General features: G+C 38.8%; 1 protein-coding gene across 12 annotated transcripts in view; it reads left to right on the top strand.

Moving 5' to 3' along the window:
- Positions 1-18,442, top strand: part of TAFA2 (TAFA chemokine like family member 2) — a 582,804-nt gene that overhangs the window by 524,242 nt on the left and 40,120 nt on the right. For all 12 annotated transcript variants that reach the window (XM_055579232.1, XM_055579231.1, XM_055579230.1 and 9 more), the window contains 2 exons: positions 13,757-13,909; positions 14,978-15,102. In XM_055579232.1, coding sequence (XP_055435207.1) covers positions 13,757-13,909; positions 14,978-15,102 — 278 coding nt within the window. The remainder of the gene's footprint in view (positions 1-13,756; positions 13,910-14,977; positions 15,103-18,442) is intronic.

Below are 18,442 nucleotides of genomic sequence, written 5' to 3'. Positions count from 1 at the left end.
AGGAATCCCTAAGGAAAGGCAGACACCAGGGTGGGTGGTGGAACTACCTTCTTCTTTATCTCTTACTTCTGCCCTCGTGCTTAGCTCCTGCTCTTACCTGCTTCTTGTGAGTCCCTATCTCTCAACACCATGAATCTTGCAAAAAGCTCTCCACAGGTCAAGGTGTGACTCCTGACACCAAATGGCCTTTGGATGTAAGGGTCCATTTCCAGGGGACAATTCTGTAAGTTTGAGTTCAGATTTCTAGAGAGATGGATTTGATGGATCCAGTTCCTCTTTTTCAGAGCAGGCCTTACCAGCAGAAGTTGCTGGACAGTTTATAAAGAGACCAATATTCCTTGAGGTTTACCTTCCTCAACATCACTTCTCATTTAAAACATAGTGGAAGGTGTTCATGATTGAGCTGAGGGGCAATAAATCTAAAACTTTTCCAAGAATAAATCTTTTTTTCTGCTTCTTTCTCTTAAAACAGATTGCAGGACATCCCCTGGTTGAGGGTTTGCTTTTGTTAATGGAGACTGTATTGTTATTAGGATTATTATCGTTTAGTGGCAATCTGGTTTTCCCCAATGATTTTATCTTTTCCATATGAAACTGGAGCAAGAAAACAAGCTCTGTAAAAGTGTCACTGGCATTTGGCTATTTCCTCCCTGATTGCCCTGACTTCATAAATTATGTGAACTTTTGAAATTTCATTGAGCTTTTTAAATGACCATTTCTTTCAATTAGATTGCTTGAGCATGAAAGTCTAAACATGTGCCCCATTTTTTTCAGTCTAATGAATTAACATGAGAAATTAGCTGTCTCAAAAAGTTTTTGTTTCAGCACATTTTTTCCATTCAATGTGATTTACAGCAACCTAAATCCACTAACTAGCTTGCATTTCAGATACCTTTTGGTGAATGTAGGTGATGCTTTATTTCTGCTTAGAAGTTGTAATGCAGACTGTTTGGGGAGCTAGTCAAGATGATAAAATTATTCAAAAGAAGTATATGGAGACAAACAAAATTTCAGAATCAATGAGACAAATCAGAATACAAATAAGAACTGAAATCTAATGGAGAGGAAATCAAGTTGGAAAAATTTACAACCTGATGCTAAGTTTACTCTCTTCTGTAGCTTGTGTCAGATTCTTTTTACAAGCATCTCATGTCAACATAATTAAGTATATATATATATATATATATATGAAATTAGAACTTTTATAGAATATGGATATTTCTCAGCTCTATTTTTAAAATGTATATATGTTGAATCATTTTGATATTCATTTCATTAATAGTTATAATAAAAATTTTTAATGGTATACAATTTAAAAGCAGTTTCACATACATTATCTCATTTAAATCTTTATAAGGACTCTGGAGCTATTTTAGAGAGGAACAGCAGTTCTTTGAAAGGCAAATAGACTTAAACATTCACTCAAGTATAGCACAGTACAGGGTAGAGTTGTACTGAAGGATTTCAGTTCCAGTGCCCTCGTCCTTTCAAGGCTACCAAGCATCACTTGTAGGGACAGTGATACACTTCGTGCTTTCCTTCACATCATCGGAAACTAGTTTACTGCATGGTGTGCAGAGCTCCATAGAAAAGGCATTACATGACAGAGTTGAAGATCGTGGCTTCTGAAAGCAAACTGCCCTGAATTCTCACATCTGGTTTTGTCTATTGGCTATTTTATTTTGGGCAAATTACTTACCGTTTCCTGGCTCAGTTCCTTCATCTGTAAATTGGGGATAATTATAGTTTCCTCTTTAATGGTTGCTGTGATAATAAAATGGAATAATGCACAATATACAGTGAATATTCTATAGATGTACGCCATGGTAATTATCCCTTGAATTGTTTCCAGAGTGAATGGATTATTCTTACATTTAGAATGTGATATGCATAGCTTTGTGTTCTTATTAACTAAAGGCAAGCAACCACTACTCAAGGTAAATGATTTGCATAAATATTATTCTACTGTGAATCAATTTTTCATATTTATGTATTTCTAGCAGGGCTTCCCTAGTATCTCAGCTGGTAAAGAGTCCGCCTGCAGTGCAGGGTAGCCCAGTTTGATTCCTGGGTCAGGAAGATCCTCCAGAGAAGGGATAGACTACCCACTCCAGTATTCTTGGGCTTCCCTGGTGGTTCAGACAGTAAAGAATCTGCCTGCAATATGGGAGACCTGGGTTTGATCCCTGGGTTGGGTAGATCCCCTGGAGAGGGGAATGGCTACCCAATCCAGTGTTCTTGCCTGGAGAATTGCATGGACAGAGGAGCCTGGCAGCTACAGTCCATGGGGTCGCAACTGAGAGACTTTACTTTCTTTTCAGTTGGTTCATAGGTAATGAATAAAATGTGACTGTATTAACACACACACACACACACACACACACACACATAAAGTCCCTATATAAACAATATGTATATATAATTTTATGTGTAAATATAGGTATCTGCATATATATATATATATATTTAATTTGTGCACACATACAAACCAAATGCTATTCAGATTTTTTTCTCCTGTGGAGAAGGTGAAATGTAGTTAGAAACAAAGGATTTAATAAAATGTCTTACAAGATTTTATCCCAGTCACAATGGCTTTGCAATAACATTTAAGAATCTTGAGATACGATTTAAGAGGCTGTCTCTTAAGGCCATGTTTCTAGGGAACCAGTAGGGCCATATCCTATTTTGAAATGAGATACAAGGGTAGTAAGCTTGTTGTTGTTTAGTCACTAAGTTGTATCCAACTGTTTTTGACTCCATGGACTGCAGTATGCTAGGCTTCCCTGTCCTTCATTATCTCTCGGAGTTTGCTCAAACTCATGTCCATTGAGTTGGTGGTGTCATCCAACCATCTCATCCTCTGTTGCCCCCTTCTCCTCCTGTCCTCAATCTTTTGCAGCATCAGGGTCTTTTCCAATGAGTGGGCTCTTCGCATCAGGTGGCCAAAGTATTGGAGCTTCAACTTCAGCATCAGTCCTTCTAATGAATATTCATGGTTGATTTCCTTTAGGATTGACTGGTTTGATCTCCTTGCTGTCCAAGGGACTCTTAAGAGTCTTCTCCAGTGCCACAAGTTGAAAGCATCAGTTCTTTGGTGCTCAGCTTTCTTTATAGTCCAACGCTCACATCCATACATGACTACTGGAAAAACTGTAGCTTTGACTATGCGGACCTTTGTTGGCAAAGTGATGCCCCTGCTTTTTAATACATTGTCTAGATTGGTCATAGCTTTTCATCCAAGGAGCAAGAGCCTTTTAATTTCATGGCTGTAGTCACCATCTGTAGTGATTTTGGAGCCCATGAAAATCAAATCTTTCACTGCTTCCAGTTCTTCCCCATCTATTTGCTGTGAAGTGATGGAACCAGATGCCATGATCTTAGTCTTTTGAATGTTCAGTTTTAAGCCAGTTTTTTCATTCTCCTCTTTCACCCTCATCAAGAGGCTCTTTACTTCCTTTTCATCCTCTGCCATTAGAGTGGTATTATTTGCATGTCTGAGGTTGTTGATATTTCTCCCAGAAATCTTGATTTCAGCTTGTGAGTCATCCAGCCCAGAATTTTGCATGATGTATTCTGCATGTAAATTAAATATGTAGAGTGACAACATACAACCTTGTTGTAGTCCTTTCCCCCTTTGAACTAGTCTGTTGTTCCATGTCCTAACTGTTGCTTCTTGACCTCAATACAGGTTTCTCAGGAGATAGGTAAGGTGGTCTGTTATTTCTAATCTCTTTAGGAATTTTTCACAGTTTGTTATGATCCATACAGTTGAAGGCTTTGGTGTAGTCATTGAAGCAGAAGTAGATGTTTTTTTCTGGAATTCCATTGCTTTCTCTATGATCCAATGCATGTTGGCAATTTGATGTCTGGTTCCTGTCTTTTCTAAATCCTGCTTGTACATCTGGAATTTTTCCATTCAGGTATTGCTCAAGCCTAGCTGGAAGCATTTTGAGCATTACCTTGCTAGCATGTGAAATGAGCACAATTGTGCGCTAGATTGAACATTCTTTGGCATTGCCCTTCTTTGGGATTGAAATGAAAACTGACCTTCTCCAGTCCTGTGGCCACTGCTGAGTTTTCCAAATTTGCTGGCATATTGACTACAGTACTTTAACAGCATCATCTTTTAGGATTTGAAATAGCTAAGCTGGAATTCCATCACCTCCATTAGCTTTATTCAATAGTAATGCTTCCTAAGGCCCACCTGACTTCCCACTCCAGGATGTCTGACTAGGTGAGTGATCACACCATCGTGGTTATCCAGGTCATTATGACCTTTTTTTTGTATAGGTCTTCCATGTTTTCTTTTCACCTCTTCCTAATCTTGTCTGCTTCTTCTTAGGGCCTTATCATTTCTGTCCCTTATTGTGCCCTTCCTTGCATATGATATTCCCTTGATGATATATGATCTGGCAACGTGATTCACTGGAGGAGGGAATGGCGAATCACTCCAGTATTCTTGCCCCATGAACAGTAGGAAAAGGCAAAAAGATATGACACTGGAAGATGAGCCCCACCCCCCAATTCCCACCCAGTTTGAAAGGTGTTCAATATGCTGCTGGGGAAGACTGGAGAAAAAGCTCCAGAAAGAATGAAGAGGCTGGGCCAAAGTGGAAATGACTTTCAGTTGTGGATGTGTCTGGTGGTGAAAATAAAGTCCGATCCTGTAAAGAACAATATCACAATGGAACCTTGAATGTTAGGTCCATGAATCAAGGTAAATTGGATGTGGTCAAGAAGGAGATTGGCAAGAGTGAACACTGACATCTTAGGAATCAGTGAACTCAAAACAATGGGAATGGGCAAATTTAATTCAGATGATCTCTGGTTTTGGAGGCTTTGAACTGCCTTCTTAAATGTACAATGCAAAGAATTAGAGGAAAACAATAGAATGGGAAAGAAGAGAGATATCTTCAAAAAACCTTGCGATATCAAGGGAACATCTCATGCAAGGCTAAGCATGATAAAGGACAAAAATGGTAAGGACCTAACAGAAGCAGAAGAGATTAATAAGAGGTGGCAAGAATAACCTTGGCAGGCAACAATTAGAGCTGGGCAAGCCTTGGTATTCCTGTTTTCATAGGAATTAAGCCTGTGTGTGTCTAGTGACATTTCACAAAGCTGTAAGAGGCAACATTTTGTGCTCTGCATTATGTCCAGGAAGGAGAAAGTAGCAGAAAGACGTGAGGGTTTTTTTTGTTGTTATTGTTGTTCTTGTTGTTTTATCTTTTGTGACTTGGGGATTATGACATCAAGGACATTGGTTGTTCTTTTTTCATTTAAAATCTTCTCCAGGGGGTCTTGCATCATTTTAGTATGATGCTGATTGTCTGTGAAGTCTATTTTGTTAATTTGGAAAGGCCTAATATTTGACTAGATTAGTTTATCATGAGCTCTGCCTGACTCTGTGTAGAGAAGTCTAGTAACTGCTTTAATTTTTTACAGTCATTAAGCTTTTAAAGGAAAACCACAGAAATTAGTTTTACCTTTTTATTACTTGTTTACTAATTATTAAACATGTACCACATACTGAGAAGTTTACATGAAAAATTAGCCTTTGTCTATAAGAATTTGATGTAAGAGTTAAGTTATATAGCAGAAAAATAAGAATTATATATGGGAACACCTATGCAACGCTTTGCTGTTGTTCAATTGCACAGTTGTGTCCGACTCTTTGCGACCCCATGGACTGCAGCGTACCTGGCCTCCTGTCACTCACCATCTCCTGACGTTTGCCCAAGTTCATGTCCATTGCATTGGTGATGCCATCTAGCCATCTCATCCTCTGATGCCCTCTGTTTCTTCTGCCCGCAGTCTTTCCCAGCATCAGGGACTTTTCCAATGAGCTGGCTGTTTGCATCAGGTGACCAAAATACTGGAGCTTCAGCATCAGTCCTTCCAATGAGTATTCAGGGTTGATTTCTCTTAAGATCTACTTGTTTGACCTCCTCGCAGTCCAAGGGACTCTCAGGAGCCTTCTGCAGCACCACAGTTCAAAGGCATCAATTCTTTGCCGCTCTGCCTTTTTTACAGTCCAGCTCTCACAACCATACGTGACCACTGGGAAAACCATAGTCTTGACTGTATGGACTTTTGTTGGCAGAATAATGTCTCTGCTTTTCAACACACTGTCTAAGTTTGTCATAGCTTTCCTGCCGAGAAACAATCGTCTTCTGATTTCATGGCTGCAGTCACCATCTGCAGTGATTTTAGAGCCCAAGAAGAGGAAATCTGTCATTACTTCCAGGTTTTCCCCTTCTATTTGCCATGAAGTATTGGGGCAGAGTGCCATGATCTTAGTTTTTTTAATATGTAGTTTTAAACTGGCTCTTTCACTCTCCTCCTTCACTCTCATCAAGAGGTTCTTTAGTTCTTTGCTTTCTGCCATTAGAGTGGTATCATCTGTATATCGCTTCTCTGGTGGCTCAGACGGTAAAGCGTCTGCCTGCAATGCAGGTGACCCGGGTTTGATCCCTGGGTCGGGAAGATCCCTGGAGAAGGAAGTGGTAACCCACTCCAGTATCCTTGCCTGGAGAATCCCATGGATGGACGAGCCTGGTAGGCTACAGTCCACGGGGGTTGCAAAGAGTCGGACACTACTGAGCTACTTCACTTTTACTTTTCATCTGTATATCTGAGGTTGTTGATGTTTATTTCACCTGTCTTGATTCCAGCTTGTAACTCATCCAGCCTGGCATTTCTCGTGATGTCCTCAGCCTATAGGTTAAATAAAACAGGGTGACAACAGATAGCCCTGCCATACTCCTTTCTCAATCCTGAACCAATCAACTGTTCCATAACGGGTTCTAACTGTTGCTTCCTGACCTGCATACAGGTTTCTCAGGAGACAGGCGCCATACTTAGGTGAATGAAATTTTGATAGTAGATTCACTTGTCTGTTTTGAAGTATCTCATTTTGTTTACCACATTAACTGGCATTTATAAAAATATTGAACAGCCAATATTCTCCCTACCCATGTCTTCAAACTCTTTGAGTGTAGGATTATCCATCCCTCCACCCAACCCTCCACATCTACCTACATATATACCTACCATCTATTCCATTTTTAAAAATGTAACTATCCTTTCTTGCACTCAGTCACTAAGTCACGTCTGACTCTTTGTGACCCGAAGATCTCCAGTCACCAGGCTCCTCTGTCTGCTTCCCAGGCAAGAATACTGGAGTGGGTTGCCATTTCCTTCTCTGATCCCTTTCTAATTCCCCTGAAGAAAGCTTTACAACTTTAATTTTTAATAAAAAGAACAAAGATTGATAGAGTTTGTTTGTTTTCTTGTTTTTTTTTACAAAATCCCACTTCTCACAAGGAAACAATCTGTGTGTCTGTGCACTTTATTCATAGGCAGAAAAGCTGTGGGTCTGTGAGGCTCAGTCTTCCAGGTCACCTTTATTATGAATCCCTTAACATTTAGTCCCATCTTCTCTGAAGGGAAACATGCCTCTCTTCTTCTCAGCACAGCTCCAACCTTATCTTTCTCCTCATACCATATGGGCACCATTTCACCTTTTTTCTCCTCAAAGAAGAAGCACACTTTCTTCACCAGAGCTCTGACATACAGAATTTAGCCAGCATTCAGTTCAGTTCAGTTCAGTCGCTCAGTTATGTCCGACTCTCTGCGACTCCATGAATCGCAGCATGCCAGGCCTCCCTGTCCATCACCAATTCTCGGAGTTCACCCAGACTCACGTCCATCAAGTTGGTGATGCCATCCAGCCATCTCATCCTCTGTCGTCCCCTTCTCCTCCTGCCCCCAATCCCTCCCAGTGTTATCCAATTGGAAATAATTTATTACAATTCATTTAATTATATAAATGTCTAAACAGCATTTTCTTATATGTATTTATTCATTGACTCAATACCCTAAAATGATCTGGTTTTGAGATTATCATTCTTCACTGACTTATCCACTCACCAATGCATTTGTGTGTGTGTGTGTGTGTGTGTGTATATATATATATATATATGTATGTATGTATGTGTATATATATTTGTGTGTGTATATATATATATCCTGTTGAACAACCTAGGAAGCAGTAGAAAGTACTACGGTGTTGTCAGGGTAGGCTGTTTTGTGATATTAACAAGCAATCAAATTTTAGAGTCTTGTAACACTTTATGGTTTATGTCTCACTCTTATGTCCATGTGGTTGGTGGGGATTCTGTTTCACGTCTTTTAACTTGGGGACTGCGTTTGATATAGTCTTTATCATCAACCTACCTACCATCTATTTTATTTTTTTTTTAATTTAATTTTCCCTTTCTTGTGCTCAGCCACTAAGTAATTTCTGTATAATTTGTTGCTCTGGCTGGTGGGGATAAATCTGGTGAATGAATACTATTAATATGTCCTCACAGACTGATATCCTTTGCTTTTGCTCATAAGTCTAGTTTTCATTTCATTGGCCAAAGCAAGTTCCATCACCACATCTAAATGTAATTAATGGGGTGGAGAAGTACAGTTTTTCTTGTCAGGCAAAGTAGAAAAGAATTTTGACATTGGGAAGGGGAAACCAGATGCAGATTTTTCACCAATTCTTTTCCAACTTATGATAAAATCTCCATATGACAAAGATGACAGAATGGCCCTGGTGGGTAATGCTGAAATGGTGTTTCTTGTCTCGGGGTAGGGACTCATGGAACCTCACTGTGTGCACCTGTCTTTTGTGGTTCTGTGAGAGAGAACTGAGCCAACATCCGGCTCTCCCTGAAGCTGTCTCAGCTCAGTGCTCTGCCTAATAGCATCACTATCTTAAGAAACCCTAATAATCTCTTGTCTCTGGCTTCCATTCAAAGACCTGCAGGACACATCCCATCATCCCTATTGGAGGTCCAAGCATCCCAGATAGTCTGTCATCACACAGATGTTTATTTCCGTTTTGTGCTATAATCCCACCCCTCCGTTCATTCCACTATGTCCTCTACAGTTTACCGTGTGCGTCAGCCAGCTCCCTGCCAGGCATTCCCACCACTCCTTCCCAGTACATTTATTCTTCCTCTTTGAAATACATATTTCATGTTCTTTTTTTTTCTCAAACATCTCTCATATTTCATAGCAAATGAGATGACATCAGATATGAAACTGCATTATCTTCTAACCACCTAAACGGCTCACACCTACCTGCTTAATTCACGCATCCCACCTTCACTCTTGTTAAAATGGATTAAATGTCCCCACATGAATCTAACGCCAACCCCACCACATGCCCTGCATCTTAATTCTTCTTTTCCCCCTTTCAAGAACAGTCTTTTTAAATTACCCTCTTTCTCTCCTATATTGTCATTTTCTTTTTCTACTAGATTATATTCTAGCAAGCAAGCATGCTTTTATGGCATCCATTAAAAAAAATTTCCCTGACCCTTAGACTCATTCCGACTACTGCTTCATTTCCTTTTTCCCTTTACAGAAAAACTCCTTGAAAGAAATTTTTATAATTGTCTACAGTTTTGCATCTCATTCTTTAATAAACTTACTTTAATCATGCTTTTATCTCCATCATGCCATTAAAATGATTTTCATCTGGATCAAGTGCTAATAATAGCTAACACAGAGTGCCTGCTATGAGGCAGGGAATGCTCTAAATACTTTGTACATATTAACTCATTTAGTCCTCTAACCAGACATATGAAGATGGTGCTATTAATATTCATCCTTTAGATATGAAAAATGCTAATCAGAGATAGTTGCTGACTTGGGCAAGGTCACATTACTATTTAGAATGAGCTTTAGAATTTAGAAGAGCTTAGATGTGAACCCTGGAGAAGGAAATGGCAACCCACTCCAGTGTTCTTGCCTGGAGAATCCCAGGGACAGGGGAGCCTGGTTGGCTACCATCTATGGGGTTGCACAGAGTCGGACACACTGAAGCGACTTAGCAGCAGCAGCAGCAGATGTGAACCCAATTACTTCTTGCCTAGAGAATACCATGGGCAAAGGAGCCTGGTGGGCTGTAGTCCATAGGGTCTCAAAGAGTTGGACATGACTGAAAAGGCTTTGCACATGTGCACTCTGGTTTTGGAGGCTGTGTTTGAACTGCTGCACCATATTACTGCCTCAGGAGACAATTATTTTGCTTTATTTATTAAAGCTTTCAGCAGCATTTGAATAACTGACCAATCTATGTTTCTTGAAACAGTTTATTCTTTGGTTTTCCATGCCTTGTCTCATGTTCTTTTCCTCTTACTTCATGTTCTGCTCCCCAATTCTAGAATTAGGTTCTAGACTATTATTTCTCTGCTTCTCTATCAGTAGTCTTTTCATGGAAATTAGTCAGTGTATGACTTTAAATATCACCTATTAACCTAACTTGCTTAAGTGTTTATCTGCAGTCCAGATCTCTTTCCTGAACCCCACTGTGTAAATGATGCTGCCTGACTTACACCTCAGCTCCAGTGTCTTATAAGACTCTCAGACTTAACAAAGACAAAACAGAAGCAAGCAATTCTGACCCAACCCAACTGTTAACAAACACCTCTTTCCCAGGCCTCCTCTATCTTCCAGAACCACCAAATTTTAATTCCTCAGGACAAGCTTAAAAATAATCTTTAACTCCTCTTTCCCTCACAGCTCACATTCAATCCATTCAAACCAACTCTACCCTGAAATACCTCCTCATCTGGTACTTCATCCCAACCCTTAGTCTAGTCTGGGTCCCATCCTTCATCTTCTGAACTCCTGTAGCCCCTTCATGATTGGTATCCCTGCTTCCACTCTTGCTTTCTTTAGTCTTTTCTCTAAAGAGTGGCCTGACTAAACTCCTAAAGCATTAATGAGATGACATGCCTGACTCTTTGTGACCCCGTGGACTGTAGCCTTGCCAGGCTCCTCTGTCCATGGAATTTTCCAGACAAAATTACTGGAGTGGGTTGCCATTCCCTTCTCCAGGGGATCTTTCTGACCCAGGGATCGAACTCAGGTCTCATGTATTGCAAGCAGATTCTTTACTATCTGAGTTATGGGAGAAGTCCTAATGAGATAACATATCCACTCAAAGGCTTTGTCTTGTAATGAGAAAAAAATTCAATCTCTTTACTGTGGCACACCTGCCCCTAAGCCATTTCCCTCTGTTTCTGACACATTGTCCTCAGCCTCTCAGTTGTTCCACCACGGTGCAGCCACACTGGTCATCTTGCTGCCATTTCCCCATTTCAGAACCATGTCATTTGCTGCTCCATCTCTTTGGAAACTTATTCCTTTCTTAGCTCTTCATCATGGAGGCTTCCTTTCTCATCACTCAGGTCATCATTCAGATTACTTCCTCAGAGAGGTCCTCCCTGAGACCCTCATACAATTCTGCCTTCTCTCCCTGTTTGGTTACTCTCCATCACATTACCCTATTGCATCTCTTTTAAGAAGCTAGAAAAATCTACTGTTGTCTTACTTAATCATTAGTCCCTAAGGATTATTCGCTTTCTCCACAGGCATATGAGCTCTTCGAGGGCAGGTCTCTATTCATCTTATGCATTGTTGCATCCCCATTACTTAGAACTATCCCTGATATGTGGTAGTAACTCAATTAGAGTCTGTCGTACAGAGTGAAGTAAGTCAGAAAGAAAAATAAATATCGTTTATTAACATATATATGTGGAATCTATAAAAATGGTACAGATGAACCTATTTGCATAGCAGGAATAGAGATACAGATATAGAGAACAGACGTGTGTACACAGGAGGGGAAGGAAAAGGTGGGATGAACTGGGAGATTAGGACTGACTTACACTACTATGGAAGGACTGATCATTGGAAGGACTGATGTTGAAGCTGAAACTCCAATACTTTGGCCACCTGATGTGAAGAGCTGACTCATTTGAAAAGACCCTGATGCTGGGAAAGATTGAGGGCAGGAGGAGAGGGGATGACAGAGGATGAGATGGTTGGATGGCATCACCGACTCAATGATTTGGGTAGACTCTGGGAGTTGGTGATGGACAGGGTTCATGGGGTGGCAAAGAGTCAGACACGACTGAACGACTGAACTGACTGACACTACCATGTGTAAAATAGATAGCTAGTGGGAACCTGCTGTATAGCACAGGGAGCTCAGCTCAGTGCTCTGTGGTGACCTAGAGGGTGGGACAGTGGGTTAGGAGGGAGGTGCATGAGGAAGGAGATATACATATACATATAGCTGATCTGCGTTGCTGTACAGCAGAAATTAACAACATTGTAAAGCAATTATACTCCAGTAAGAAAAGGGAATAAGTGAGGTTCAGTGTAGAAAGCAATATTTTGACCTGCATATTACATAAAGCATTCAATAAATTGAGAGAAACTGAATCATTATTAGCTAAGAAAATATTGTTGTCTATAGCACAAGGAACAGAAATTTGTCTTTCAAGTTTTTACCTTTTGTAGAGATAGCCTTCTGCTTGAAGCACACACAGAGAAATCCCTGTTGTATCTACCATGGCAAAAAAACCTTTGTGACATTGGAAATGGTACTTGCTTCTTGCAAATTCTTTTGAGGATTATGTGTCAAAGCTATACCTGAGTCTCTTGGTCTCACATAGGGAAGGAGGTGGACAGTGAATGTGATCTGTTCTCACAAGAAAAATCTAAACAGTCTAACCTGAGTCCCTGCTCAGTGGTTCCCCATCTCTAAGGGGAAAATTAATATAAATGCATGATGTCCTAACCTCATTTACAAAATGGGTCTTAATATGTTTATAACATTAAATAACTTCAGATGTCCTACTTTTCTATTTAAATCTCTGTTTTTATAGCAATCACATGCTTTAAAATTTCTGAAAACATAACATTTCAACAAATGTTTGATTTTAAGCTGTTTTTTATTTTTAGCAGATGGAACTTTTGGTTTATCGTTTCACAGTAGGGTTACTACTTTGAAGAAGATATGCTGGGGAAAAAGAAACAATGAAGGCAAACTTGAACCCTATCCTAATGTGATGAGTGGGGTCCAAAAAATGTCAATCACCTCAGCAGCTGGGTAGCCTTACTGTGAGGCCGAGAAAACGGCCAATGGAGCCTCACAGCGTGTTGGACTGGATTTTGCCAGGGCAGATATAAGTCTGTCCACATTCTGGCTGTGGTTGTTGCCATTTGGTGGCAGTTGTTCCCTCAGGCAAAATCGACAGGAATGATCTGTGGGTCCTGAGACTGGATGGAACTTTCAGGAAAATGGCAGCAATTTTTAAAAATCACCCAGTTAGTTCATTTCCAAGAAAACTGAGCAGAAGAATGCTGAGGAGGTGGGTTCCCACCCTCAGACTTCCTAAGTTCTGAAAAGAAATTCCCTTCCTGACTCTTAGCCTTAACCCGAGAGAGAATAACCTAAAGACTATCACCTTTATCAGCCCACCCACTTTGAGAATAAGGCTTGTCTCAGCCCCAGTAGAGGGCACTTTGTCTATGGAGTGACCCTACTTTGATCAACATATTGAACAAAAAGGTGTTAAAAAAAAAAAAAAACACATGCAAATAAATACGTTTTTGTTGGCACTACATATTGCCTCTATATTTCAGACTGTTTGTTCTAACAGCTCATTCTAATCTAGCCACTAATTGTTCCTGCTTCACCAGGCATTTACTGATAGAAATGGTCCTACCACATTTAGCAAAGAAATCAAATCTGCCTTATGGAGTCAACATCATTGTATTTCTAGTTTCATGCATGGTGGACCCCTTATAGAGCTATATTTAATGTACTTCTAATTAAAAAGTGGGGGAAGTATCCAAAGCTTTCTCAGTGTTGTCTCATCTTTTGTTTTTTTGTGTGCAGCTCACCATGTTAAAACAGGCACTTGCGAAGTGGTGGCACTCCACAGATGCTGTAATAAGAACAAGATAGAAGAACGGTCACAAACAGTCAAGTGCTCCTGCTTCCCTGGGCAGGTGGCGGGCACCACACGAGCTGCTCCATCTTGTGTGGATGGTGAGGCTTCTTCCATTGCTCCTGTGATAGTGTAACTGGGGACTGCATAGAACTGGAATCTCACGGTGATTCTCAGTTATGGGGTTCATCCTGGGGGGCCACACCATCAATCATATGGTTGGCATGAGATCATTTGAAGAGCATTCTGAAATTTAAAATCCACTGAAAGAAGGTCTAAGGACTTGCACAGTCTTATAGCAAAAGGCACTATAATGAGGTTCCAAGAAGTCCATGTACTTCTTACTTTGATACCATGAAATACTGATTTGCCAGTGGAGGGCCAGTGTGTATGTTTGTGTGTGTAAATTAATTGGCAAAGGCAATATAAAAATAGATGATTAAATAGTTTGGGTCCTTAAACCCATGGATGGTTCTTAAGAATGAAAAAATAAATATCATACATATGAATGAATGTTTAGTTGTGGATAGAAGTCACATGAAATATTTTTATAGAGAGTCATCAAAATGTTAATTTCTTTCTTGGAGGATTCACCTAATAGGATATAAATATTTATGTGGATCTGTATAATTGATGTGATCATAAATAATATTTTGTTAAGTGCTCATATATTTTCATGATGCATTCTTTGCAATGATTGTTACTGCCCATAGTTTAAAAAAAAAAAAGACATCAATTTGAATGCCTTCCTGATTTTAGTCTACTTGGGGGAGATATTACATTGATTCTAAAATATTGATTCTAAACTGGTCATAGACTCAATTTCTTATATGTTTATGTCAATCAGCACATGAATACATCCACATAATTTGTTTCTAATATGCTAATTTCCGTGAAACCTATGTGTTTGTATGAAAAACCCTTCAAAAATGTGCCTATCATTAACAATTCTGTATTATACACTGAACATGTATAATAGTATTTGCCCTCTTAAAGTTTTAAGTATTCTTATCACAATAAAATTTTTAAAAATTAAAAATATTTTTAGTCAGAAAATCTATAAAAATTTACTCCCTTTGGACCAAAACAACAAAAAAAAAGCATGCACACCCAGACAATTAACAAGCCCAAATAGAAAATCTTGAATTGCTTTTTTTTTAAATCTATAGCTTCCATAGTGGAACAGAAATGGTGGTGCCATATGCAACCATGTCTTGAGGGAGAGGAATGTAAAGTTCTTCCAGATCGGAAAGGATGGAGCTGTTCCTCTGGGAATAAAGTGAAAACAACTAGGGTAAGTGGACAGTCAGTCTGTGAAAGTTAAAAATTGCTGAATTCATAGAGCATGGAACATGTGCAGTGACCTCTTTAAGTGGTTGTAGGATTGAGAGGGTACAGTTTTCCACGGTACATTTTTTCCTCATTTTCTCCCTATTCATTTTTTCATAGCACATTTTTGTTTCACTCAGAATAACATCTGTAGGTTGCCAATAACTGTCGTGTTACCTAATAATTAAATACTATTTATTTCTTGATGAGATACTCACAGTAATGTGAACCGCCTCCGACCCCTGCTGGAGGATGCATGTTAAATGCTGGGGAGGTGACCCTAATCCCTCATTCTTCTGATGGATAGTAATCTGAATAAATCCTGAAAAAAAGGAGAATTTATTTATGACTCAATAAACATTTCCTAGTTAATATTCTTTCATTTTTATGAAAGTAATTCTTTTGACCTCCCTAATTTCTGGATCAATAAATAGTTTCTAATGGTTGTGTTTGTAATCACTGTAATGAGTTACCTAGTGGAGTTTTCAAATCTCAGGATCAATATAAAAGGAATGCTCTTCAGATGGTGATGTATTTCACCTTGCAATGACTGATTTCTGGGGAGAAGTGAAAAATACTTTTAGTCTTTGATTTTCTAATTACCTCCAATGGATATTCTAGACTGGCAGAATTTAAATTCTTTGTGGAATTAGCAGATGAAAGTTCTGTCTTATTTTGCTTTTTGCTCTGAAGGGAAAGCTGACTATTGCTTAGAGTTGGATAATTGGGGACTAGAAGATAATAATGTTTTATAAAAAGTAACATAAAACTAGAGACTAGTTAGGGTATTATTTAACAATAGCAGTTTCTTATTATTATTTTTTTTAATCTTGTCTGGACATATTCAAGAGGATTAATTTAAAATCCCATGAGATATATAATGTTGAGTAATATCTTTAGTGTATTTTCTGTGTATTCAGCCATACACAGAAGTAACCAAGTTTATAATAAATAATAAGGTTATATTTTGTCAAATGAATCATGACTCTAACTTGTCAGTTAAATGCTGACACTCCTTTCTAAAATCCATGGAGAGCATGATCAGTTAATTAGAATAATTGTATTATTCAGTTAGCACATGATATAACCCATATTGATTTGTTAAAATCATTCTAGCAATATAAAACTTCCTTATAAGCTACTTATAGCATGAAAATCTGTCCCCCCCTAATTATTAATCCTTAGTCTAAAATAACACTCATGGAAATGTGTGAAGATTTGATTATGAAACAATTTTTTTAAAGTAGTGATTCATCTAACATCTATGGTTTTCATCCCTTTTTATGGCTGAGTAATATTCCATTGTATATATGTACCACAGCTTCTTCTTTATCTGCTCCTCTATTTATGGAGATTCTGGCACCCCACTCCACTCTTGCCTGGAAAATCCCATGGACGGAGGAGCCTGGCAGGCTGTGGTCCATGGGGTCACTGAGGGTCGGACACGACTGAGTGACTTCACTTTCACTTTTCACTTTCATGCATTGGAGAAGGAAATGGTAACCCACTCCAGTGTTCTTGCCTGGAGAATCCCAGGGACAGGGGAGCCTGGTGGGCTGCCATCTATGGGGTCGCAAAGAGTCGGACACGACTGAAGTGACTTAGCAGTAGCAGTAGTAGGTTGCTTCCATATCCTGATTATTGTAAATAGTGCTGCAGTGAACATGGGTGCATGTATCTGTTTGTTTTTTTTTTTTTTTTTAAATTTTATTTTATTTTTAAACTTTACATAACTGTATTAGATTTGCCAAATATCAAAATGAATCTGCCACAGGTATACATGTGTTCCCCATCCTGAACCCCCCTCCCTCCTCCCTCCCCATTCCATCCCTCTGGGTCGTCCCAGTGCACCTCCCAGGAGTAGGATTGCTGAATCATATGGTAGCTCTAGCTTTAGTTTTTTAAGGAATTTCTGTGCTATTCTCCATAGGGGCTGTATCTTTTACATTCTTACCAACAATCCAAGAGGATTCCCTTTTCTCCACATCTTATCCAGAATTTATTATTTGTAGATTTTTTGATGATGGCTATTCTGACTGGTGTGATGAGATATCTCATTGTAGTTTTGATTTGCATTTCTCTAATTAGTGATTTTGAGCATATTTTCATGTGCTTGTTAGCCATCTGCATGTCTTCTTTGGAGAAATATCTGTTTAGGTCTCCAGTCCATTTTTGATTGGGTTGATTTTTTGATACTGAACTATATGAGCTGTTTGTATATTTTGGAGATTAATCCTTTGTCAGCTGTTTCATTTGCAAATATTTTCTCCCATTCTGAGGGTCGTCTTTTCGTTTTGTTTATGGTTTCCTTTTGCTGTGCAAAAGTTTTTAAGTTTAAATAGGCAGAGTTTTGAATGGACCTGGAGATTGCCATACAGAGTAAAGTAAGTCAGAAAGAGAAAAACAAATATTATACATTAACACATACATGGAGAGTTTTAAAAAATGGTATGGTTATCTTGTTTGTAATGCAGAAATAGAGACACATATGTAGAGAACACATGGATACCAAGGAGAAATGGTGGGGAATGGAGGTAGAATGAATTGGGAGGTTGAGATTGACATATATATAAATACTATGTATAAAACAGATAATTAATGAGAATGTACTATATATATAGCACAGAGAACTCTCTTCATGCTCTCTGGTGACCTAAATGGGAAAGAAGTCAAAAAAGGGGATGTATGTTTATGTATGGCTGATTCACTTTGCTGTACAGTAGGAACCGACACAGCAGTTGTAAAGCAACTGTGCTCCAACAAAAAGGCTCTATGTTTTTATTAAATGAGCGGATAATGATGAAGCTAACATTTATTAGATACGTAAAATATATGCCGTATACGGAAAACGTGCTTCATGTGAATTAGCTTATTTAATCCTCTCAATAGCCTGGTAAAGAAGGTAATATTATCTCCTTTTCACAGCTGAGTAAGTCAAAGCTTTAAAATGTTAAGTGACTTCTCAAGGTCATATAGCTAATTAATGAGAAGTTAGGGTTCAAACTATACATTTTTTATTGCAGAACCTAACCTCTGAACCCATAGTTTATACTAGCTGATTTAACTTATGTAACTGTGATTAAAATTTACTATAATTCTGTTCAAGCAGACCTTTAAGAATATTTTTAGCTTTTCAAAACATTGACATGAAAAGGTCGGGACCATGTGATCTAAATTCTTGTAATTAATTGTTTCACAAGTGTTGCTTTACTCCCTGTTTGGCCATATTATCCAGAGTTCAAAGTTAAAATTGAGTCTCCTTCACAAATTCTTCCTAGTGTAATTAAACAAGATGGATAAAAGAC

This window comes from Bubalus kerabau, chromosome 1 (assembly GCF_029407905.1).
Source record: "Bubalus kerabau isolate K-KA32 ecotype Philippines breed swamp buffalo chromosome 1, PCC_UOA_SB_1v2, whole genome shotgun sequence".
NCBI lineage: Eukaryota > Metazoa > Chordata > Mammalia > Artiodactyla > Bovidae > Bubalus > Bubalus kerabau.
Note: the sequence above shows the minus strand (reverse complement) of the source record. Positions and strands in the feature narration are given on the sequence as shown.